Consider the following 25,167-nt stretch of genomic DNA (forward strand, 5'->3'; position numbering starts at 1 on the left):
AGCCTATTGTAACCGTAGACATATTTGATACTATCAAACTCATTAGGCACATTAGGATGCCCCTTACTAATCCGAACACCTAGTAGTACTACGAATCTTTTTAGTAGTAGTTTAACAGATTCTAAACATCGATAGAACAATTTGCTAGCTTAGTTATAATAATAGAAGCGCCTATAAAGTTATTAGACATTAAGATGCCTAATATGCTTGTTAGGATGCTATTCATTTAGGGCCTTTCTAGTTACGAATAGCTTAGATCCTAGAAGCATAATAAGAAGCCTAAAGCTAAGGACTCCTCCCTTAAAGCAATAATAACGTCCCTAAGGAGAGAAAAGCCTCCTAAACAGTTATCTAGCGGCTTAAAGCTTATTAGAGGGGCTATTAGCAATAATAACGACTAGTGCACTTAGTACAAGTATAAGCACACTAACGCTAAGTGCTATAAGCAACACCCTAATATAGCACTACCTAGTTAGGGAAAGAAAGATAAGAGTAAAGATAAAGATAAAGACAAAGGCAAGAAGGGTAAAGGTAAAGGAAAGGGCAAATCTAGTAGTACTATTAATAATAATAAAGATGAATTAGACTCCTCCTCTAACTCGGAAGATAAGGGAGACTATTAGCTAGACGGCCTTAGTAGGGGCCTAATTAGGGGAGCTATTGCAAAGCCGGGACTAGCTATAGTAAGCTCTAAGAACCTAATAGCTAACACAAAAATTTGGGATATAGGTATATTACTACACATTATAGGGAATAAGAGCTAGTTTAGCGATCTTAAGCACCTAACTAAGCCTATTCAGTTCTCCTAAGTAGTAGGAAAATTAAGTATATTACGATTAGGAACTGTTAATATCTTCCTAACCTATAAAGGAAAGAAAACCCTAATTACTCTAATAGACGTCCTCTACTCCCCGAACTTAGATTACAACCTAATCTTAGTAGAGCGTCTTTAGAAGAAATGTAGCATTCACTTAAACAGACCTTTAGGCACTTTAATGCTTAAAGGCAAGCTAATTAGAAAGGTTGAGGAAGTATAAGGAGTACTTGCCCTTAAAGATGCTAGAGTCAAAATGCTAGGCTCAGCTTTAAAACTAAACTTAGAATCGAGTTAGAAAGGGCAGCTATTAGCCCTAGCTATCGCTAGACTACGAGCGGATACATTAAGATAGCATTAGAGACTTGGCTACGTCGGCAACAAGATCCTAATAGCTACTAAGGAAGCCATTCTAGGCCTAGAAGAAGTTAATACATCTAAACTCGAGCACTATAAGACCTATAAGCTCTCGAGAGCTTAAAGAGTTATATTAAGAGAACATAGAACTAGACTAGAAAAAGCCCTTAACGAAGTCTATATTAACCTTGTTGGCGTACAACTATTTAATCTGTTTAGAAATAGGTACATTATAATCCTAACTAATGCTAAAACTAGGCTTAGGTAGGGTCTGTTACTTCGAAACAAAGATAAGGTAACAAGTAGTAACAAGCTAATTAACTGGATAACTAGAATTAAGAGGTAATATAACAAAATCCCTAAGATTATCTTTAGTAATAGCGGGGGAGAGTTTACTAACAACGATCTAGTATATTTTGTAGAGGAAGTTAGTATTAGATAGGATGTATCTATACTATATACACCGGAGCAGAATAGTATTATAGAGTCGTTAAACAAGACGATTCTACTTAAGGCAAGAGCAATAATAATTGACTCTAGCCTACTAATATACTACTAGTGCTTTGCAGTAATGCATTCGATTTACCTAACTAATAGACTAGTAAACTTGAGAACTAAGGAAGTTCTACTTAAGGCTTTCGAATTAGACTTGAATATCGGCAGTATAGACATTAACCTGTCTAAGACGAGACGATTTGGCTATAAGGTATTTAAATACCTCGAATCCGGGGTTGAACGACTTAACTCCTAGAAATTTGCACTAAGAGCTTTCGTATTCTAGTTTATTAGATTCTAAGAAAATTTATCAACAAACTATCTGCTTTAGAACCCGTACTAGAAGGATAGCGTATAGCAGCATAATATCAGATTCTCTCTATACGTTACCTTCAACGAGGACTTTGTCTATAAAGACAATTTCACTAAGCTTCTAAGTACCCTTTAAGCTTAGGGGGAGTATTTGAGACTAGCTGTCCCTTAAGAGACTATTTAGGTACTTGAAACCCAGTCTAACCTTTTATTTGAGTTAGGAATCCTAGCACTATTCCCTAGTAATAACTAAACAACTTAGCACTCTTTAGAACCTTAGGGGGAGCTATTTAGAGGTAGTATCCCTTAGCCTTAGTAGGCTTATAATTAGGAAGATTAGGAAGACTCCCTTACAGCTTAGGGGGAGTAAGGTATACTTAAGCAAGGAACACTACCTTAGCTAATACCTATAGCTAATAAGCTAATACTCCAAAATCACTAACTAGAACTACTAGCTGCCTAGTAGGAAGCTGCTTCTAAGAAAAATTAGTACACTTAAGAAACAGATACTGCTAAACTAGAAGATACCCTAATTACTCCCTTCTAAGTCCCTAAGACTACTAGCAAGAGAAAGAGGGCTCCTAACCCACCTTAGCTAAACCCTCCTTAAGCCGAAGTACGACTTAGGTCTAGTAGAGCCGTAGCTAAGTATAACTATAGCAAGATCACTAAGATTGCTATAGCTGCTGCTATAAAAGATGCTTAGAAGCTAGCTAACCTAATAACCCTAGCTAAAGCCCTAAAAAGGCCTAACTAGGATGAATAGAGAAAAGCCGTTACAAAAGAGATAAGGTCTCTTAAAAAGTCTAGTGCAATCGAGTGGATTCTAGCCGAATCCCTACTAAAAGGCAGAACACCTCTAATAGGAAAATGGGTTTTTAAGATTAAATACCTATTAGACGGCTCTATTAACAAATATAAGGCAAGATAGACAGCTAGAGGCTTTATATAGAAGCAAGGTCTTAACTATGTTAATACCTATACTCCTATACTAAGAGCAGCTACTGCTAGACTTGTCCTTAGGCTTTTAGTAAACAAAAACTAGAAGCGAAGACAGGTTGATATCGAGACTGCTTTCTTAAATCCCCCTCTAGATAAAGAGATTTTTATTAGACCCCTAGAAGGCGCGTACCTGTTTAAGAAGCACCCTCTAAAGTAGATTATCCGTATTAGAAAAGGATTATATAGCCTTAAGCAGGCTACTAATCTCTAGCACTATAATGCTTTAGACACTCTTCGTCAACTTAGCCTAAGTAGGACAAAGAGTAACTATTGCCTATAGTAAGGTAATAGTATTCTTATCCTCCTTTATATAGATAACTTCTAAATCTTTAGAACCTCTAAGGCAAAGATCGATGCTCTAATTAAAGGTCTTCGTAAGAAGTATATAATCAAGATTGTTACGTCTAACCTATTTCTAGGCCTTTATCTAAAGGAAGACAAGGAGGGAAACCTTACTATCTCCTAGACACACTATACTAAAGAGAAGCTTTAGAAGTATAGCTTAGACTAGTATAAGCTAATAAAGCATCTACTTAAGAAGCTTTACGAGCCTCTTATAACCCCCTATAACCGTTAGGACTACTAGCTGTTTAATACTATAATTAGTAAAATGTAGTTTCTAGCTAACTAGACTAGACTAGACATTAGCTATACCGTTAACCACCTTGCTAGATTCCTTTAGAATCCCGGACCTAAGTATGTTATAGCTACTAAACATCTCTAGAGGTACATTGCTAGCACAGTTAACAAAGGACTTGTCTTTAGAAAGAAGAAAACTTTGGAATTTTAGGTATACTCTAACGTAGACTTTGCTAGTAACCCTTTATTATTAAGATTAATATTAGGCGCCCTTATACTTCTTAACAACACTCTAATTATATAGAGATTACAGCTCTAAAAGGAAGTCGTACTCTCTAGCACTAAAGTAGAGTATATTGCTCTAATAGAAGCATATAGAGAAATCTACTAGCTCCGAAATTTAATAACTAAGCTTCAACTACTTACTAGGGAAGAAGTCAACAGGATTTACGTCTAGGTAGACAACTAGTTAGCTATTTCCCTTATTAAGGACTATATAAATTCTAAGAGGTCGAGGCACGTTTCCCTTAGGAACTACTACTATAGAGAATAGTATACCTAGGGAAAGATTAGTATCGAATTCGTCACTACTAACAAACAGCTAGCGGACTGTTTCACTAAGCCTAAATCTCTAAACAAAATTCTCTAATAATACAGCGTCTCTAGGACAAACTCCTAAGTTACTCCTTTAGAAAGAAAAATCTTATTTGTAGGATTAGAAAACAAGCTTTATACACTTATTGAATTTCATTCTAATTTCTAGAAACAGCCTAGCTGCACTATATAGTCTAAGCTGCAAAATTTCTTTTATAACAATATTGAGACTAAGTAGGAAGAAATACCCTAGCCCTTAAGAGTTAGAAACTCTCTAATACTATAAGGCTTTTACTAATCTAGACTGCCTAGCCTATTTTAAAATCGAAAACATATATTATAGCTCTCTATCTACTAGAAAAAACCGAATCTCCCTAATCAGCTACCTATCTTAGTATTACTATCTTCGTAATTAGAGAAACCCCTCTAAGGACTACTAGAATTACGAGTCGAGCTAGGACTAGTAGACAACCTAGAACCTAGACTACGACTACGTCCCTAAGCAGTAGCCTAGGTATAAGCATTTGCCTACTACAGTAGTAAATTTGCTACTACCTAGGCGCCCTAAGGAGTACTCTAATCGATGCTAGACGGGACTAGTACGTACAGACGACGCTAATTAGTGCCTGCTCTACTCCCCGGATTACGAGGCGGCAGAGGCACTATAGGCGTCTAACGATTCGTATTAGAGCGTAGCCGAGAGACGTAACCTAACAAAAGGATTAGTGTTTTAGCTTCAAAAAATGTATAAGACTAGATTCAACTTACTAGAGAACTCGCATTAACTATAATAATTTAGGCTAGTATAGTTAGTATAAGCGCCCTTTAGGAAAGCGATATCCTAACCGTTAATTCGATAACTTAGAGTTATACACTCTAAGTACGGATCCTTTAACTGCTTGCAAGGACCGCACTAGCTATTACTAGTATATACGCGTCTAGTAGCAGCCGTATATACAAGCGCGGTAGGTAAGTAGTTAACATTCGATTTTAAGCCTAAATTGAATGCCTTAGCCGCCTTACGCAGACGCGGAGGTACACTTAGAAACAGCCGAGTATTATCCTAGCTCGTAATAAAATGCCTAATATTAACGTTGCGTAGCTAAGGCGGAGTCTACTCTAGACTAATATTAGTTAAGTACTAGATAATTCTCTAGAGAATCGCGACAGTTAACTAAACTTCCTTAAGGACTGCGCCTAGTTAGCAAATTGTTAGAAAAGGGGAACCTTTAATAGTAATACTTACTAGTCTCTATAAGCTAGAGCTTGTTATAACGCGAAGGGTGCCGATTCTTGTTTAGATCGTTACTACCGCCGCCGCTGCTACTACTACCTATACTACTCGCTATACTCCCTAGGCTAGGGTAAAGAATTATCGCTATAATAAAGTCTCGGCTAGCTATTAGACTTAAAAGGTCTTAGTAAGAATTTGAATTCTAGTAGAGGCTGCTAGTACTTAGGGGATTGCTAAAGAGTAGATTGTAAAAGTTCAAGTTGTCTAGTTAAGTTTAAGTGTCTTTTATAGGCGCCTACTAACCCTACAATTACGACTAAGGACATTACTTTAAAGCAAACTAATTAGTAAATAATGTAATATAAGTACGTGCAAGTAGTATAGCATATAAAGCTATATATAAAGCAGATATAGTCTAATATCTAAAGGCAGTTAGAAGATAAAGTGAAGCTCTAAGCCTAGATTTAGAGTATCCAATCTGAATAGTATATTATCTCTACCTAAGGGGGAGTATTATAGTTTAGTTAGGTAATATGCTAGTTAGCTAATACTATTAGCTAACCTATACTAAGAGGAAGGACATATAATAGGTATATTAACTATAGTTTCTATAGCAGGCTCCTAATCCTTCTTCGTATAGTTACATAGTTGTCAATCCGATAATTAGTTGCATCCCTAGCACGATTCACAACAGTGCAAGCAAGCACCGACAGAGTGGCTCTCATTGCTGATGTATGATGTCCCGCCGGGTGGACAGACCTCTTTTGGATGGATTTCGGGCAACATACGTTTGCTACATATATATCAATCTTGCTCTGGCTAGAGCCTCACGAGGTGAAGTAGCGGATGATTGCTCTCCCCAATGCCCGAACAACACGCGTGCTATTGCTAGTGAGACTTCCCACGGTGACGGGAGTGCTTGGGAAGCCGGCATCCGAACTTCTTCCCGTCTTTCCAAGCCATCTGACTGGCGAGACGCTATTCCGGGTTGTTATTCTTGTTCATCCGGGAGTGGGGACGAAGTGATCCATGCACAACCACCGGAGCGGGTGCCAAGACCCAGCACGTGTCGCGACCCTGGCAGATCAACGACTTCATCCACGACTTTCATCATGTACGACCCCACAGCCGGCGTCCGTGAAGGTGAGTATTCGCGTGTTTCATTGCTATGCAGGTCCTTGGGCGGAGCATGGCTGCCATGCGACGAGGGACCCGCAGACATGCCGTGGTCAACAAGGTACTCCAACAATGTCTAGACCCTCAGGACGCAATGGCAGGACAGACGCACCACCTCTGATCTCCTTCAAAGCGTGCGTTGACGAGCACGTGGCATGGCGACCTACAACGGCAGCGCGAAGATTACTAACCTCGAACAGGCCATGACAATAGAAAGCGTTGCCGACGTGCAAAAAGAGAAATGGGACAATGTCAACACGCTCGGAAGTGTGCAGCTCCACAATGTTCAAACGAAGGAAGTCTTGCTCATCCCGACGCCGTCGAGCGATCCCAATGATCCTTTGAACTGGTACTGTAGAACCTTCCTAGGCCCTTCGATCTGGCATTGATGAGTGTATAGGTCAAAGGGCTACCGCTACTATCAAGCCTTCATCGTGTGTCTTGCCATGGTGATGTGCAACTTCTTGGCAGCAGGTATGGCATTCCCAACACACAAATAGGATGCCCGTTCTGACAAAAGATCCAGGTCCGACGGTAGCCATAGTAGAAACGACGATCGACTACTTCGGCCCTCCAGGCCCAGAATTCACCTCCAAAATTTCCAAAATCGCATACTTCTTCACCACCACAGCCTTACTCCAAGGCCTCGGCAACCTAGTCTGGATGCCGTTGATCGTAAAATATGGCAGGAGACCAGTCTACCTCGCATCTTTCACTCTCTACACAATCACAACGATCTGGGTCAGCGTCAGCAAGACGTACGCCAACACCCTCGTCGCGAGAATCGTTATGGGCTTCGCTGCGGGATCAGGAGAATGTCTGGCCCCATTGACCATTTCCGACATTTTCTTCCTGCACGAGCGAGGCACCGTCATGGCCGTATACACCGCATCCCTAAACTTCGGCGTCTCGATCGGCGTCATCCTCAGCGGCGTCATCGCATACAACCTCGGATATCACTACATCTACTACATCGCCATAGCCCTCATCGGCTTCGTCACAATTCTAGTCTTCTTCACCATGCCCGAAACCTCCTACACTCGCAGTCCCGCCGTCCTCGCCGCGCGTCCCCACCAACAACCCCCCAAACGTTCCTACCTCCACGGCCTAAACCTCTACACCGGCACCTACACCTCGGAATCCCTCCTGAAACTCTTCATGCGTCCCGTACTCATGCTCCTCTTACCCCCCGTAATCTGGGCCACCCTCGTAATGTCCGTCACAATCGGTTTCCTCGTAGCCATAACCTCAAATTTCGCCCCGGCCTTCTCCACAACCTACAATTTCAACTCCTGGCAATCCGGCCTCTGCTTCATCGCCGGACTCGTCGGCGCCGTGATCGGAATCGCTCTAGGAGGAAATTTCTCGGACTGGACCGCGAATTTTTTCACGAGGAGGAATGGTGGCATACGGGAGCCGGAGTTTCGATTACCGGCTATGACGATTGGACTTGTGACTGCGCCTTTGGCGCTGGTGTTGTATGGAGCCGGGATTGAGCATCGGTGGCATTGGATGCTTCCGACGCTGGGGTTGGGGTTGTTGAATTTCAGCATCACGCAGGCGACGAATGTTTCGTTGGTGTATATTGTCGATGCGTATCGGCCGATTGCCGGGGAGACGGTCGTGACGCAGTTGGGCTTTAAATGTGAGTGTGAAAGTTTCTCGTTTCTATGTGTGCGTCAAGGCAGTGGACCTAGAAGGCTAATCTTTTTTTTCTTTGTTTCCTCCGACAACAACAGCTGCTTTTGGATTTTTGCTATCGTTCTATACGAATCCTTGGATTGAGAAATCTGGGTATCAGAATGCCTTCGGGGCTATGGCGGGCATCAGTGCTGCTGTTTTGGTGTGTTGGATTCCTTTCTTTGTGTTTGGGAAACGGATCAGGCATGCGAGTTTGCAGTGGCCGATCATTGACAGAGCTGTGAAGTGGAGTGTGGATCGGGAGGTCGGTGAGTGAAGAAGAACAAGGGTGGTTTATCGACAGTCCTATCGATCATTCCCGAAATGTGATGCTTCTACATGCTGAATTATTGCCTATACATGGTATCATTCATTCATTGAAACACTGCGCTGTCACGAATGCTCTCGACGATGCATAAATCCGTCACTCACACAGCAGACGTTGCTTCACCCAAATCTCGCATCAGCTGAATGAGGTTCTCCACCATCGCGGGCCGCTGTGGTCCTGCAGTGTGTGGCTGATTCGGTCGACTATGAGACTCCGGAGGACTGCTCGCAGGGGTCAAAGCATTGATCATGACCTCCATAACACGCTTAGGGTCATCGAGGGCGACGATCTCGCGCCTCGCAAGCTCTGCTTCCGTCTCTGGCCGTCGAGTGTCAATGGCAGTCATCCTCGGGCTGGCTTGGCTTGGGCTAATATGCGACGTTGGACCTCGCGGGAATGGAGAGTGTGCCGAGATGACTGCGCGACCCTTGTTGAGGCCAATGAATCGATGACGCTCAATCGCAGTCAACTCCTCGTCATTGCCGTCGAGATGGATCGGCTCGCCTTGGTAATCGACGGCAGGAACGTAGCCGTGTCGTCGAGCCTCGAGGTCTTCTGCAGAAGAAGCTTGTGGTTGATAGCCGGGTGTGTGTTGTTCCATGACGATTGCTTTCGAAAGCAGACCATAGACCCAGAACGCCAGAGCGGCGTGGTAGAGGGCCACAGCGTTGAAGTCACGTAGCCAAGGCGTATCGGGCGTGGCCGTTCGAGATGCGTTCGGGCTCAGTCCAGGAGGTCGTCGAGCAGCGCGCAAGACTTGTCCGGCATGCCACATCGCCTGTCGACATTCGGGCGAACGATACCACTGCTTCAAGAAAGGATAGACTCTTCGAGCTTCTTCCTCGCCTTCCTTCCCTGCGAGCAGCTGAAGATCCTCGAACGCGACGCAAAGATTCATGCGCAGCAGTTGAGATACCATGTGGACCTCCTTTGGCACGAACACACGCCAATTCTCGATTGCCACGTAGAATGAGTCCAGCAGTCGCCGTAACTCTTGACATTTTGACGACGCCAAGAGTGTCCCTGCCCACGGAAGATCACATGATGCCTGCGCCTTGTTTGCCGAGCTGAGTTGTGTGTACTCCCAAGCCAGGCACCAATGGCTCATAAGCACGAGGTACAGAGTGAGTTCCAAATCGATCTGATGGCGAACCTGTCCCATGGTCTGCGCGTCGCACATACTCGAAACAAACGACGGCAATTGCGCGTTCGCAAGTTTGTGAAAATTGTACTGATCGCGCCACTCCTCCGAGGTCTTAGCACGCCAGAGTGAAGCCGGCGATGGCAGGTCCAAGGTGATCTCGGCATATGATATGAGCGGTGGTGTTTGGAATGCGATCGATACCTGGACGCAATGTAGGAATACATGGTAGGCCAGACGTTTGTGAGATTCTGCTTCGATCCATGCCTTCCATTTACGATCCAACTCTTCCGGTGAATCGCTTGGCAGAGGCGCTTGAGGTGGCGCTCGGGTTTTCTTGAATGCACCCGCTCTACGAAGCATCGTGACTAGCGGGGGTATAGCGCTCTCAGCGAGTTCCATGGTCCGTTTGTTACCGCTCCATGTGCCAATGAGGAGAGAAGTGGCATATGCCTGCAACGCTGGTAAGCTCCTTGTATTGCTGTTGTCGCGCTCGAATAGCTCCCAATTTGCCACACGCGCTTTGTCTTGGAGTGCGTAGCCGAATTTCTGAGCATGACTTGACCTGCCCAGTATGGCGCCGGCGGCGATCATTAATGTTAAGAATTCTGGAATGGTCTCACTTGGTCTGCAGGAAGGGATGTGAATCCAGCCGTCTATACTGTGCTCCATAGTCAAAAGGTAGTCGTTGAGAAAGACGTCAAGGACTCTGCATCGAATCAGCCTTGCAAGAGGTTTAATGCTCAGGCATAATCATGCACTTACCGAGGAGAAGGAAATAGCGCCACGATCTCCTGATAGTTCTGCTTATCACAGCCAGCGAGCAGAAGCGCAACGATTCGATCGCGCCCTTGCTGATCCATAGGAGGGACCAAAGCAATCTGTCGCGGTCTTGGTACTTTGTCCGGACCATGGCTTTCCACCAAGACAGAGGTCAGGTTGTGATCTTGATTGCCTTTCTCGTGGTTGGGAACCCATATCCAAGCCGATCGACTATAAGCTGCGGATCCAAGATTAATGCTGTCGCCGATTGAAGGCGTGCTGACATCTGAGACCTGATCTAATCGTCCTGTTGGCCCATCTATAGATGTGGAAACCAATGCAGGATCTAGCCACGGCGCCCAATCGCCAGAGAGAACGGCGTTCAGATCATTGAAATCCATGCTTAGATCCTGGCTGAAGTCCATGAGGTCTCGAGAGTTGAAGTTTTGGTTCCACGCAAGATTTGACGACGAATGCAGTGACTGTGCAAGCGGCCGTGTCCTCTGATCCGTCCCTTGGGTTGGATGTATAACGGAGCTCAAGAAGGATGTCAAGGATGGATCTTCTGGAGCCGGTGGACCGTTTGTGGGCCCATTAGCCATGGTACTCGGTCTTGTCATTGGTGCAGTAGGCGTAGACACCATGGGCCTAGGAATGTAATACTGCATAGGCGGAGGATGAACATCGCTGGGGCTTTGCGAGGTTTCTGGTGGCGTTGACCAGTGATTCGGAGAAGGGGGCTGCTCATCTGCTCGATGTGCGGACGTTGAAGGTGCATTGTCGACCCGACACTCTAGACCTTTGGTTTGACATCTTTTGCATGGCTTTTCTTGGTCGCACTTGACCTTGATAATCGCACATGCGGTGCAAGCTTGCGAGGCGCGGATCTTTCGTTTCTTGCCGCTCTGTCCTGTCGAGCTGTGCAATGCGGCGTGTCGTTTCAGTAGATCTCTGTCGTTTGGTGTTAGCCTCTTCTGAGTTAATGTACAATAGCCTGCACTCGGATACAATACACGCAGTGCGTTAACAGAGACTGGGCATCGCGGACGGGACAGAGTCTTGAATGGCGTAAGGCCGGCATCAGGCTGCGTCACCCGGTAGGATGGTATCGCACATCAGATGCTGTCGTCGGCCGATGTGGAAGTGGATCATCGGAGGGAAGCAGGATATAAGCTATTATCACTTACGCTCGTGCAAATGTCTTCCCGCATTCTACGCATTTGAAAGGCTTCTCATTCGTGTCTGAAAGCTCGTCTGTCAGCTGTGGAAGTCCATCATGGCTGGCAGAGCGGCTTACGGCTACGGAAATGCCTAGCGAGATGATCTATTCTCCCATACGTTTTGTGGCATACGTTGCATACGAAAGGATTCCTGCCATGTCCTTCAGAAATGGGAGCAGTACCACCACTACCTTCAGCAGTGGACATGATCACGTGTCCCTGCAGCGACCTGGTGCTGTGCTCCCGATGCTTTGTCACAGCGGCCGAGGCATGCCGTTGTGCTTGCATGTTCGACGTGCTTCCGCGCGGTCGCTGGGGAGCAAGACGGGTGAAGTGGAGAGGAATTTGGCATCACTTACAACACAGGCGCTTTTCGGGCACTCGTATTGCTTGATCTGTTTCCCGAGCCCTAGTCTAACCTAAAACCACGATCGGCGGTTCCTAACAAAATTGCGAAGCGATAATTCTAGAGTCTCCTTAGACATCTCTAACTAGATAATACTGCTACTACTACTAGCTATAAAGCTAAAGGAGTTATTTTTAAAATAGTAATATAGTAAAATTAAAGATATTATTAGTATTATACAGACAAATATACTAAATGCTAGTACTCTATATATTTAAATCTAATTAGATTGCAGTCTATAGCATTAAATTATATACTACTAAATATAATACTATATGTATTTACTTAGTCTTCTAATAGTAAAACTACTAGTACTAAATACTAGTAACTACTAGTACTTATAATACTAGCCTTTCACATATCTATAGTAGTTTTAAGTTAGAACTTTTAGTTTCTACTATACTTATAGCTATATAAAAGAACTAAGTATCTAATCTTTCTTAATAGTAATAATACTAACTAAAATTATAAATATATTATAGAGTATATTGTATAGAGAAATTATATAGCCAAAAGCATATTGGTATGGAGGTAATTCTATGTTCGTTCCAGTCCCAGGGCTCGGGGAAGAGATCAAACTTATGCCGTAAGATGACTTGCATTGTCTGCGGAGAAAATTCGCCTTGTCTACACCTTTCCACAGCCGACTCCATTTCGGTTTCAGACAATCTCGCCGCATAAGCCTGACAACGCGGCTGCCAAGACGACGGCGACGATGTTCTTCTGGAGACGAAACCGAATCGCACGTCGTTGAGACGCTCTGATCTGCGGCATCCCGCCTTCTGCTGCCCTGTCCGGCGACTCCTCGGGTGATGGAAATCGGAATATCAGGTAGACTGGCTGTTTTGTAGGCCGGCGATGTGCAGGCAAGAAATCAGCGAAGAAGAACGAAAGAGAATTTGTGGCTTTCCTGTGGTCCAGAATTTCACTGCCGGAGTGAAGAGGTCCACTCCAGCCGGGCGCGAAAGTTAGAAACCACAAGGTGAAATGAAGACACTGGACTAGCGGTCAACAAGGCTTTCGAAAAGCAGACGTTGGATGATTGCGATTTGCGCCCCCAAATCTCATAAACAGGCAACTCCGCCAATCTCCCCACAACATGATGCAAAGTCGGCAGCTGATCCCAAACCAACCCATCAATCTCAAACCTCGCACTCTCCGCCACCCACAACCTTTCCGCTCGAGGCTTAGGCTCAGCCTCCGCGAACCGATCAAAACACGCATAATCCGCTTCCGCCAAACCTTTGTTCTTCCTCCCGGTAGCAGGAATATATCTGTGTACAAGAATTCCATCATCAGCTTCACCGGAAATCGAGCCCGTGGAGGTCGCGGGATCGGATTCGTGGAGGCCGGAGAGGTGGAAGGAGCCCCAAGTCGCGCCTTGCCAGGAGGTACGGATGTGGTAGCTTTGAGTGCGGCGATGGACGTCTATGGCGGAGTAGAGTTTCGGCATGCCGAGTTCTTCGCGGCCGCTGACGATGGGGTCGGTGAGGGATTCGAAGAGGATGGGCATATAGGTTCCTGAAACGCTGGTGCTGTCTTCGTCGGGTTTCGTGTATTGTACGCCGTGGATGTAGAGGCCGATGTGGTTGTAGCCGGAGCCGCCGAGCCATTGCATTTTGTTGAGGGTCGTTTGGGAGAAGGAGGCGTAAGCGATTGTGACGGGAGTGGTGAATTTGTAGCCCGATCGACCGGGTGGGAAAAGGTTCTGGAGAGCGGTTTTGGAGGCCTTGAAGCGGATGCTAGCGGTTATGAAGGTGCTTTGTGTTCCGTCTCGGGGGAAGCCGTAGTGGTTCTGACGAGGGCCGGGCATGGGTCCGAAGGCGAGTTGCATGCGCCAGTATTTGTTGGGGATCTTTGACCATTGATACTCTCGGAAACGCTGGGCTGAATCGTCGAACTCGTCGTGGCCGAAATTGTAGGCTGTGAATTGGGACATGTCGAGATTGTTCTTATGGAGGTTGTCAGAACCAATCAGGCGAGAGGACGTCTTGATCTTGGTTGGTTGTGTCTAATTTGGTCGTATAGTGCTAACCTTGCTGCAACTTCTGTTACCGGGGTTCCAAGAGGCAGTACGGTAGCCAGTGCTGCGGCATCCTCGATGGCGGCTCCTGCGCCTTGTCCGTGGTGAGGCAAGAATGGATGCGCTGCATCACCAATCAGCGCCAGGCGGCCTTTATTCCACGCAGGTATTTCCTCCATGTCCAGCAGCGTCCAGATCTTGAGTGTTTCCGGATCGGCCTTCGATATCATAACCAACACAGAAGGCTCAAATCCGCCAAACACTTTGAGCATGGCTTCGAGGCTGGCGACATTGTTCCAATCTGAGACCGCGTTCAGCTCTGATGTAGGATGAATGGCGACAAAATTAAGAAGTTGGTTGTTGGAGCACGATACGGCGGTCTTCAGCATACCAGATCTTCACCTCGCCCAAGTCGTCCACCATGTGTGCTGTTGCTGGATCGCTCTTGAAAGCCTCTCGAGGTATCAAGAATCGGAACGCGCTTTTGCCGCAGCTACATGGCTTGGCATCTGGCGGAATTCGTGTGCGAGCCACGGAGTGGACACCGTCAGCTCCAACTATTACATCGCCTCGAATAGTTTCGCCATTCTCCAAGGTCAGTGAGCCCTCGGTTTCATCCACAGCCACGACTTTGCTTGCCGTCAACAATTTACAAGGTCTGCCTTTTCCCGTAGGTGCAATTGCCGCTCGCTTCAATGCTTTATGCAGGTGGATTCTGTGAGCTGGGTGCCAGGGATGTTGCTATATCTTGTTCGGCTCTGTTCCCGCCTTTTCGTCAAACCCTGTATTTGGTCAAATAGGGCTTATTCTATGCCTCGAGTCCAGTTAATTAAAAGCGCGATATTTCGTTAAATGAGACCTTTAAGTAAGTAACTTCTGTAGTAGATTAGACTAGTCGATTAAGGTATAGATTAAGGTATAGAAAGTAGACTAAAACGGCTATATAGAAAGCTGTAAATATAGCATATAGACTAAGAGCGGTATACTAAGAATAATACGTCTATATCTATATCTAAGAGCGCTCGCTTATTGTTATTATAGTTAATAAATAATCTAACTCTTCCGTAGCTGTCTATCTAATAACTTCTTTACTATCCGCCTCTTCTAAACGCCTACTAGTACCTGTTCTATTGCCGCCTTCTTAGTAGGCTTCTTAACGCGCCTTCCGCGGCCCTTCGGTAACGAAGACAGTAGTATTAGTTGTAGTAGCGCCTCTTCGACTATTAGAGCGACTAGAGATACGCAAGGTTATTAAGTTAGCGTATCGTCTTCGGTAGGTAGACTGCTACTACGAGGCGCGCCTTTAGTCTTAGTAAGGTTGTTATCGAAGTTAAAGTTACTAAAGTCGCCGAAGTCGTTATCGTCGCTATTGCTATTACTACTGCCTAAGAAGCCGTTAAACTCGTCCGAATACTAGCTATTACTATCTAATTGCTCGTCGTTAGAATAGCTATAGTCTAGGTCTTCTATATTGCTATAGATATTAGCAACACCGTAGTAAAGGTTAGAGTATAGATTTCCGGCCTTTCTATAGGTATAGGTCTTGTTATTATAGCCCTTAATATAGCGACAACTCGTACGGCTATAGAGAGGTATATATGCTTGCCTTTTTAAAGTATACGAGAGTATAACTTCGCTGTTCTTAGAGCCTTAATAGCAAGACTAATTTGTATAGTTATATTCTATTAGAAAGAGGTTGCGCGTATAATAATAGCCTAGCAAATAACCCTATAGTATAAGCACTTTATAGAGGTTAGTTAGGTTACTATCGTCGTCTTCTCGTCGCTTAGTAATCTAGCAAACGATAGACCGAGGGCTACTAACAATACGATAACGCTTCGGAATAGCGACTCTAACGAGGTTACTAACGTTAAAGACTCGAGGCTAAGCCCTTCTACTATAGCAGCGATCGGCCTTGTTATTCGTAGAAGCCTAGTTTATAGAGATTAAGTCGTCTAGAATGCGCCTATTCTCGTTAATCTTAATAGACCTGCTAGCGCTAGAAATATAGACTATACGGCGCGCCTTAGCCTCTTAATAGGCAATACTATTATACTATAAGGTAGTCGCGTTGTCTAGTCCTATAGAAGGCGCGCGAGTGTCGTTCTCGAAGTTAGCGATATAGCTATTAATGTAAGAAGGGTATGTTAGCAGGTAGATAGGGTAGTAGTAGGTATAGGTAGTATTCGATAAGGAACTAGGAGGAGAGGGAGGAAGGTAGGCTAGTTAGCCTACTGCTAAGCGCCAAGCCCTACCTAAGGCATCGAGACCCTAGCTTTACTCGAGCCCGGTTACATACTAATTACGTATAACCTCTTTAGTCCTAATATACGCTTCCCTTCTAAAGGCCGCGCCCTCGTAGCTAGTCTTTGTTCTAGTCTCAACCTCTATTGCTGCTAACTTAGTAGGTCTAATAGGCCGCTTAGTCTGCGCTAAATTAAACGTATAACTACCGATTATATAACTATATTAAACCTTACCTCTAATATAGCATAATGTCTAACTCTAACTACGCTATCCCTATATATAATAAACTATAAAGTGATATATATCTATAAGAATTAAGGGCCTTCGACTAATTACAATACGAGCGCGTCTTCCCTACTATAATAGGTAGACGTACGAGGTATTGTAGCACTGCCTCCGTTCTAAGTAATGTCGTATCGAGTTCTTTACGTCTACTCTTAAAAGACCTAGAAATGTCCGCTTCTAAGGGTTGTTCTTATTATTACGAGGGATTGTTCTTATTGTTACGAGGGCTATTATTTACTATCGTAGTTTCACTAGCCCCAATTAGTTAGGTTTAGCAGCCTTTAAGTGTTAACTAATTATATCTTTTTAAAAAACTTAGTTCTTCTAGTTTCTATAGGTAAAGGCTATTATAAGTGCAGTAGTAGAGGTTTACCTCGCTTAAAGGGTCGGAAAGATCGAGGAGTAACCTATTGTCCGCAAGATCGACCCCGGCTAGCTTAGCTCTATAGTTTTGCCCTTAGTTAGTCTATTAGTCGCTCAATCTTTTAGGCGGCTTAAAGTTTTAACTTAGCCTTAAAGTTTTAATTAAAGTTTTAATTAAGGTGCCTTAGGCTCGTAGTACAGGTAAGGTTGTATCTATAGGCGTAGTAATAATAGCAAGTAATATTAACAATAGCGGCGCTAGTCGTCTTAGCGCTAACTTTACCTTCTTCTAATTTCCTTCTTTAACTAATAACAACTCGGCAATACCGTTACTAATATAGCGGTGTCCTTCCTTTCTCGAATAGCAACACACCCCGCAACACTGTTACTAATATAGCCGCGCCGGCCGCGCCGTCCTCGCCGATTGCCTAGGCCTCGAGGCCTCGACGGAATAAGGGAACAAGAGGGGGACCTATAGGGCGCGTTAGTAAAGAGGTAGAGTCCTTAAAAGAGCAGGCAATTAGTTAACGCGTCGTAGCGCGCTTATTAACACTCGGTGCGCGTTTACTATAGTAGTATAGTCTTATTGTCTCTTATTGCTAACAATTGCTTGTAGCTAATTAGTTAGCTAATAGTACCCCGGGGGTAGCATTAATCCTAGGCCTTAATAGTAACATTATAAGCTTTTAGCCTTCTTCTTATTCTTTACGCTAGTCTAATACTTATCTAACAACTCGGTTATGTCTTTAAAGGAACCTTTAGCTTCCTATAAGTCCTATTCTAGTAAATAGCCTTACTATCTTAATAGGTACTCCTTCTTGCCCTTCCTAGTCCGGTACTATAGGATACGTTCTATAGACTACAGTTCTTTACTATCCGCTAGTATGTCTTCGTGTTTAGTAGAGGCTTCATCCCCCTCGCGTAGGTAATATAGCTTAAGGAGGGATATATAGAAGGTATTATAGATAGTATAATAAGGTAGAAGCTATAACTAATAGGCCTAAGCGGAGGAGCCCTTAACTTCTCGAATACGGAATAGACTAATGTATCTTAGTACGAGCTTAGGCCTTATTTTGCCGTTAGGTAATAGGTGCTTGCGGATGCGGAGGTTCTTAGTGCTTAGTATAACTATATCGCCTTGCTTAAAGGTTATTAGCGTATAGTGTTTGTTATAGTAGGCCTTCTAATAGGCCTAGGCCTTTGCTAGTTTGTTAGCTATCTTAGCGTAAATTTCTCGCATCTTTTAAACCCTCTTAATAGCTACTAGTGTCTCTAGTACTTAACGCGCTTCCCTTTCCTTGCGCTCGGCCTCGAGCGATAGTAGGTCTTGTAGTATAGTAGCATTCTAGCCTATTATAGCTATATATAGTAACACCTTAGTCGAAGAGTAGACACTGTTATTATACACGAATTTAGCTAGTTATAGGAGGTTAACCTAGTCGTTAGGGTTCTCGTTAATATAACTACGTAGGTACTACTATAGGGTAGCATTCTACCTCTCTGTTTGACCGTTAGTCTATAGATAGAAGGCTATTAATAGCCGATGCTTTAGTCTTAGCTGCAAGCAAATCTCGCTCTAATAGTAAGATATTAGTATCGATCTACGATCGGACACAATCCCCTTAGGGGTTCCCTAATAGGTGCAGAAGATGTTAGTCTATAGCGCCTCTGCTATATTAATAGCAGTCTAATCCTTGCGCGCTAGGATATATCGAGCGCCTTTAGTAAATCGATCTACTATAACAAGGATAGCATTATATACGTCCTTACTGCCCCTACGCTTAGTAGGAGGAAGGCCTATAATAAAGTCTATTATAAGCTTAGCAAAGGGCTTCCTAGGAATAGGAAGTGAAGACAACTCGCTAAATAGTAAGTGCTTTAGTACTTTAACTCGCTAGCATATTGTATAGGTCTGTATATACTCCTTTATATACCGCTTACTATTTAGCTAGTAGTATGTACGCGATAGTAACTCGTACGACCTCTCTATGCTATAGTAACTAGCGAGCTCACTATTATAGTGCCTCTTTAAAAGCTCTTGTCTAATCGATTGTTTAGCGGGGATATAGTATCTGCCCTTAAACTTTAAGTAACCCTTGTCGTCGATCGACTAATTGTTGTTACTCTTACTAGATCGAGTCGTTCGCCTACTTATAAGCTTATTAATACGTTCGATAGCAAAGGCGTCCCTCTGCTAAGCCCGTAATAGCTTATCTATAAACGATTAACTATCCCTATTTGCAAGGTTATTTAATAGCACCCTCGCTATTAAACGAGGTACGCATTATATGCATCTAATAGCACTAGCAGCCGGAACTACTACAACCTCTTCTATAGTACTGTCGCTATAGATAGCAATATCTTTAATCGAGTTATTATAGCTCGAGCGATCTACGTCCTTCTTAATATGCACTAGAAGAACGATAACTCCGCTATAGTATTTGTTACCGCCGCGGGGTCCGGAAGTCCGCTTATCCTACGCTTGCTTATTAACAATACGGGCTATAGCAATCTTATACTATAGGGTTAGAAACAAAGAATTGATATATTAGGTCTCGCTATCGTAATTAGGTCGCCTCGATAGGCTATCGGTAGAGTTACTTACGCCTAGCCGGTATAATATATTAAAATCGAACCCGGCGAGGTAGACGGCCTATCTAGCCTATCGACCTATAACCCTTATAACCTTAGTAATGCTACGCAGGTTGTTATAGTCTATATAGACCTAAATTGTATGCTAAGCACTATCGAGATAGTAGCGCTAATACTTAAAGGCTTCTACGATTGCTAAAAGCTCTTACTCGTAGGTCTTATATCGACGTTCTATATCGATTATCTTTCGTAAAAAGAAGGCAATCGGGTACTAGTAATAGTTATTATCTAATTGCTGTAATATAATAGCCGATATAGCGAACTGTAAAGCGTTAGTCTCAATTCGGATCTGCTTGCTTAGTACGAAATAGTGCAATAAGGGGACATTAGTAAAGCGTTGCTTTAGGCCGTTAAAAGCGGCTTATGCTCTATTAGTCTATTTGAACTCTCTAGTTAGGTTGGCCTTAGTTTTAGTAAGCTTAGTTAGGGGTATTATATGCCGTAAATAGCCCTTAATAAACCGACGGTAGAAGTTAGCGAAGCCGAGGAACGACTATAGCTCCTTAATTAACGTAGGAACAGGCTATTTAGTAATGGTTTTAATCCGATTAGGATTAGCCTTAATACCCTCGGTTGAAATAAGGAAGCCGAGGAATAATATCTCTTTAGTAGTAAAGGTGCATTTAGAAGGTTTGCAATATAGTCTATAGGCTCGTAGGCGGTCGAGGACCTTACGCACTACGGCCTAGTATTCTGCAATATTAGGTAAATGTATATAAACTAGGATGTTATCTAGGTAAACTATATAGAGATAGTCTAATAGGCCCGAAAGGGCCCGATTAATATAGGACTAGAATGTAGCAGGGGCATTAGCTAGCCTAAATAGTATAACTAAGTACTCGAAATAGCTATAACGAGTGCAAAAGGCTGTCTTCTATTTATCGCCCTTACGAATACGGATACGATAGTACGCATCCTTAATGTCTAGTATAGTATAGAAGTAGGCACTAGAAAGGCGATCGAGAGTCTTATTAATAAGCGGAAGTAGACAGCGGTCTTTAATAGTAATAGTATTAAGTCCGCGGTAATTAATACATAGGCGTAGGCTACTATCCTTCTTTAGTACGAATAGGATAGGGGCGCTAGCAGGGCTGTTACTATACCGTATCCGGCTATTAGCTAGGTTTTCCTCTAGATACTTACGCAATATAGTAAGCTCTCGTTTACTAAGGTTATAGAGGAGGCTAAAAGGAACCTCCTTGCCCTCTGTAATGTTAATCTTATAATCCGTCTCTTTAAATGTAGGCAATGTCGATGCTAAGTAGTATTTAAACATATCGATATAGGTCTCTTAGATAGGTTCTAGTATACGAGTAAGCTAATTAGGATTATTAGGGGGCATAGGTTTATCGTTATCACTACCGAGCAGATCGGTAGTCGGATTAGCTAAGGCGGAGGCTAGTGTTAGGTTGCTAATAAATAGGACCCTAATATCGTTAGGGCACTCGCTAACATTAATATATTTAATGTCCTCTTTCCTAGCGATTCTAAATCGCTACTTCTAGAGGCCTAGGTCTATAGCTATAGCGTAGTACTTAAGAATAGGGTTGCCGATAACAATAGTAGCTCTCCTATAAAGGTTGTCTATATCTACTATATAGGCAGTAAAGTCTAGTAGGCGTTCATTTCCGAGGTCGTCCTTTAGAGCTATAGGAACATAGTAGGCCCTATAGGTTAAGTGCCGAGCGTTATTAAACCAAGCAAGGGTTAGCAGGTCAGTCCTCGGCAGTTGTCGAAGGTCTAATTGCTTAGCTAGGCGATAGCTAATAAGGGCACTAACTAAATTTCCTAGATCTAGTATAACCTTAGTTTAATAGCTAGTGCCCTTCGTATCCTATATAAGGTAGGAGCGTATTATAGCTAGCACAATGTCGATAGTCTTACGCCGTATAAGGCTAACAGTTAGTGCGGCGCTTACTCTTTTTTCGACTAATTAAAAGAGCCGACTAGGGTAGCGTTAGCGGCTGAAAGATGTTTCCTATACTCGGCGGAAGCACGGTTAATTCGGGCCTAGTCCTTAGGTTTGTCGCATTAGCCTAGTAGATAGCTAGTACTATTATAATTGAAGCACTTCAATCCGGTTAGTAGACTGCCGTAGCTGTTATTGCTATTGTTAGCCGAGCGGTTAGCATTATAGGGATATAAGCCCCTTCTACGGCCCCTATCGCGGCCTCCTCTATATAGCCGCCGGCTACGGCCTCTTCTACGGTCGTTGTTACTATTCCTATTATTAGCACTATTGTCTTAGTAGGAACCTTGATTTCCTCCGCAGCTACTACGGTTGCTACGGTTAGTACTAGCTAGTCGGATCCTTAATTCTAGTCGTTACTAAAGCTAAACAGCTCGTTTAGCTGTTTCTACTTTAACTATAAATTGAATACGTATTAGATTAGCCTGTTCGAATACGCGACGGCGGTCTAATTCGAGAATAAGCTCCTACCTAAGCTTAGGGCGTATTTCCGAGATCTATATAGAATTAGTCTTAGGCGGAAGGTCGTTTTTAAGGGTTTTTAAATAGGCTTTAAATAAGCGAGCCGATTAATTAGTCTTCTATTTAGCTCGAAGATATAGGTCCTAAGCATGTTATTACCTTAGTATAGTGTTTCTAAGGGTGTCTAGCATAATAGTTTTGTAGGTTTGCTACTAAATAGCAGTCTAGTTATTAAGGGAGTCGAAATGGTTATCCTATATACGCTTTAGGTCGCTATTAATGTACTGCATAGCGTATACGACTAAGGAATAATCGTCTAGTAGCGCTCTTAGTACATTGCGCTAGTTAAGCTTATAGTCGCGAATGTAGTCGTTATATTGCTTGCGACTAGAGCTATTAAACACGGTACAGTCCTTAAGCTTAGCGTCCTTCTTTTAGACTAGTAGTAAGGAAGGCCCTACTATTAGCCTAGTAGTAGTTGTTAGGGCTTCCTAAAGGCGACGGAGCTCGAGGAGGTTATCCTTTAGCTATTATTCTTAACGTAGGGCAGTAAGCCTATTTTAAGTAGCTTCTTAAAGTCTCCCTAATAGTTAAGGGCTAAAGGCTAGTTAGCTATATCGTCGATTAACAATGTTATTAAGAATATCGCTAATAGGCAATTCCGGATTATTACCTAGAATTATAGGTTCTTCTTTAGTAGGCTCTCCGGCAGGCTCTTTAGTAGGAGGCACTTTAGTAGGCAACGTGCTACTAGAGTTATTATTGCTAGCGCTACTAGCGGCGCCGCGGTTATTGTTGCTTCGTAATAAGCCGGCTATTGCAATAAGGGGTAGCACCGATAATATATTATAGGCCCCTAAAATACGGATATAGCGGAATTAGTAGATATCGGCTTAGTACGATTAATTTAGTATAATAGGCCGTATAGAAGGCCTTGCTTAATAATTGGTACGGTTGTTTTAATAGAATAGTACGTATAGGTCCCGTTCTTTAGGCGTAATATAGTTAAATCGATAGTTTTCGTAGCTATACCGCTAAAAGCTTGAAATAAGGACTATCTAGCTACTGCCCTTAAAGGGTAAATCGAATACTATATAAGAAAGGTATGTTAGCAGGTAGATAGGGTGGTAGTAGGTATAGGTAGTATTCGATTAGGAACTAGGAGGAGAGGGAGGAAGGCAGGCTAGTTAGCCTACTACTAAGCGCTAAGCCCTACCTAAGGCATCGAGACCCTAGCTTTACTCGAGCCCGGTTACATACTAATCACGTATAACCTCTTTGGTCCTAATAATTAAATTTAACGTTATATACGTCCGCTAAGGCCGTAGAAATAGTAGTAATTAAAGCCGTATCGTCGTCGTCTATGTTGCTAACCTAATTAACTAGTTTAAGCTCGTTCTCGTTAAACAGAAGATCTACGTTTCCTTTATTAGCGGCCTGCCGATACTCGTCGCTAATAGTAGGCTAGTTAGTAGGAGGGTTACGATTAAAGAAGGCCTTAAAGGGTGTTATCTTAATCGCTAAGTGCTACGTTAAATTGTAGATCCGTATAGCCTTAATAGATGCGGCAACCTAGCCTTTAAGACCTAGCTGTATCTTTATAGCGGCAATTCGCTTCTTAAGGACCCTATTCGCCTATTCTGTAAGGCCTTACGACTATAGATAGTATAGAGCGCCGTAAGCTATCTTAATGCTATAGGACTCGATTAGCTTCTTAGTAGCCCCCTTAAATTCTTTGCCGTTATCTGTTTAGCAGAGCTCTGCCTAGCTAGTAAAGGAGGCTAGGTCCTGTATACAGAATGCGATCTCTGAAGACTCCTTTATTGCTAAGGTATACGTCTTCGAGAACTTAGTCTTATAGTCTTCAACGTATAGTATATAGATATAAGGACTATTAGGTATACTTAAGAAGTCGACAAGGTCTATTTAGATACGGCTAAGGACCTTAGAAGTGCGAATGTAGTCTAATAGAATACAGGTCTTCGAAGAAGGTGCCTAGCGAAGGAGGGTACACACTCGATAGTAGCGTAGCACTTCTTTAATATCCCTCTTTATTATATCTTAGAAGCGTATATTAATAAGTGCCTAGATAGGTCTACGCCTTCCGTAAGCTATTAAATAGTGCTTAGTCTTTAGAACCTAGAAGATCTCGTACTCTTAAATAACCTATATAGCAGGCTTCCCTTCCTTCTTAATATACATTAATCGGCTCTTCTTAGTATTATAATAGAAGCGCCTTAAAGCCTACCTTCTTTCTTAGTATTCCTACTCGCTTATCTCGTTATAGCGTAGCAACTTATCGACTAGTATTATAACCTATCGGATAATGCGTAAATAGCGCTCTCGAGTATAGCGTTTCCGAGTATTATCGTAGGTTCTCGAGAGATACGTAGCGAACTAGACTTCGGCGGAAACGTCGAATAGCTCGATATTTTACTACCTCTCGCCGCTAAGAAGAGTCGGAATAACGGTCTAAGGTGTTACTAGTCGTATAATAGGCCGTATTAGAGTATTGCGGTTACGGCGGAGGTTGTTAAGGCGGCCTTATAGCGATAATAGACGAGGAAGAGGCATTATCGTTATTAGAAAGTAGTAGATTATCGCAAAGTCGATTTAGGCTTTATAACGCCGGAGGTTCTCGCTTAGTCGTACAATATCGTATAATGCTTATTTTTAGATAGGTTAACGCCTATATCTTATATATCGCTACTATAATAGTCCGGACTCTGTATTATTTAGTTATAGTAATAGTTATAGTAGCGAAGGGTATAGTCGAGAATCGGCTTCGCGAAGGCCGAGCTACTAAATTCAACCTCGGAAATTGCCCTCCTTGCCTAGCAATACCGAGAACTACTAAAACAATACACTAGAGCGCTATACGGTAGATAGAATAGCGCCGATTTAATTAACTAAACTGCCGAGCTAAGATAGGCTCTATTTGATTAAATTGTTAGACTAATAGGCTATATTTGACCTAATAAGCCTTAGGACCTATAGGCGATAACAGCTCCCGTAAGTTAACACTCTTTGTAACATTGCCGGCATAATTCATCTCTGTAAGCTTAT

General features: G+C 43.2%; 4 protein-coding genes across 4 annotated transcripts; 2 read left to right on the top strand and 2 right to left on the bottom strand.

Annotated features, from left to right (window-relative positions):
* Positions 1 to 6,761: 6,761 nt before the first annotated feature.
* Positions 6,762 to 8,585, top strand: MYCFIDRAFT_157527 (uncharacterized protein). Its single transcript, XM_007932879.1, has 4 exons — positions 6,762 to 6,912; positions 6,964 to 7,037; positions 7,090 to 8,208; positions 8,303 to 8,585. Exons 1-4 carry the CDS (start codon positions 6,767 to 6,769, stop codon positions 8,518 to 8,520), a joined length of 1,557 nt encoding a protein of 518 aa, XP_007931070.1. The 5' UTR covers positions 6,762 to 6,766; the 3' UTR covers positions 8,521 to 8,585.
* A 587-nt stretch (positions 8,586 to 9,172) lies between these two features.
* MYCFIDRAFT_43577 (uncharacterized protein) lies at positions 9,173 to 10,575 on the bottom strand (the record flags this gene model as incomplete). The annotated part of the gene is made up of 2 exons (XM_007932353.1): positions 9,173 to 10,421; positions 10,478 to 10,575. Coding segments are annotated over 2 exons (1,347 nt in total), but the record flags the coding sequence as incomplete, so codon positions are not given.
* Positions 10,576 to 11,593: 1,018 nt separating this feature from the next.
* Positions 11,594 to 12,088, top strand: MYCFIDRAFT_178898 (uncharacterized protein; the record flags this gene model as incomplete). Its single annotated transcript, XM_007932880.1, has 6 exons — positions 11,594 to 11,665; positions 11,702 to 11,737; positions 11,764 to 11,826; positions 11,862 to 11,893; positions 11,920 to 12,027; positions 12,061 to 12,088. The coding sequence occupies 6 exons, from the start codon at positions 11,594 to 11,596 to the stop codon at positions 12,086 to 12,088; spliced, it is 339 nt and encodes a 112-aa protein (XP_007931071.1).
* Positions 12,089 to 12,601: 513 nt separating this feature from the next.
* MYCFIDRAFT_178899 (uncharacterized protein) lies at positions 12,602 to 24,675 on the bottom strand (the record flags this gene model as incomplete). The annotated part of the gene is made up of 7 exons (XM_007932881.1): positions 12,602 to 12,637; positions 12,697 to 12,783; positions 12,815 to 13,096; positions 13,134 to 14,111; positions 14,147 to 14,440; positions 14,493 to 14,845; positions 24,663 to 24,675. 7 exons carry the CDS (start codon positions 24,673 to 24,675, stop codon positions 12,602 to 12,604), a joined length of 2,043 nt encoding a protein of 680 aa, XP_007931072.1.
* Positions 24,676 to 25,167: the final 492 nt, after the last annotated feature.

Source organism: Pseudocercospora fijiensis (genome assembly GCF_000340215.1).
Source record: "Pseudocercospora fijiensis CIRAD86 unplaced genomic scaffold MYCFIscaffold_9, whole genome shotgun sequence".
NCBI lineage: Eukaryota > Fungi > Ascomycota > Dothideomycetes > Mycosphaerellales > Mycosphaerellaceae > Pseudocercospora > Pseudocercospora fijiensis.

What these genes read in the sequence shown, in the direction of transcription:
- MYCFIDRAFT_157527 (XM_007932879.1), top strand. Translation starts at nt 6,767, where the DNA reads ATGACAATAGAAAGCGTTGCCGACGTGCAAAAAGAGAAATGGGACAAT. An exon ending in GTGCAACTTCTTGGCAGCAG is followed by an intron (nt 7,038 to 7,089) that starts GTATGGCATTCC and finishes CAAAAGATCCAG; the next exon opens with GTCCGACGGTAGCCATAGTA. An exon ending in GACGCAGTTGGGCTTTAAAT is followed by an intron (nt 8,209 to 8,302) that starts GTGAGTGTGAAA and finishes CGACAACAACAG; the next exon opens with CTGCTTTTGGATTTTTGCTA.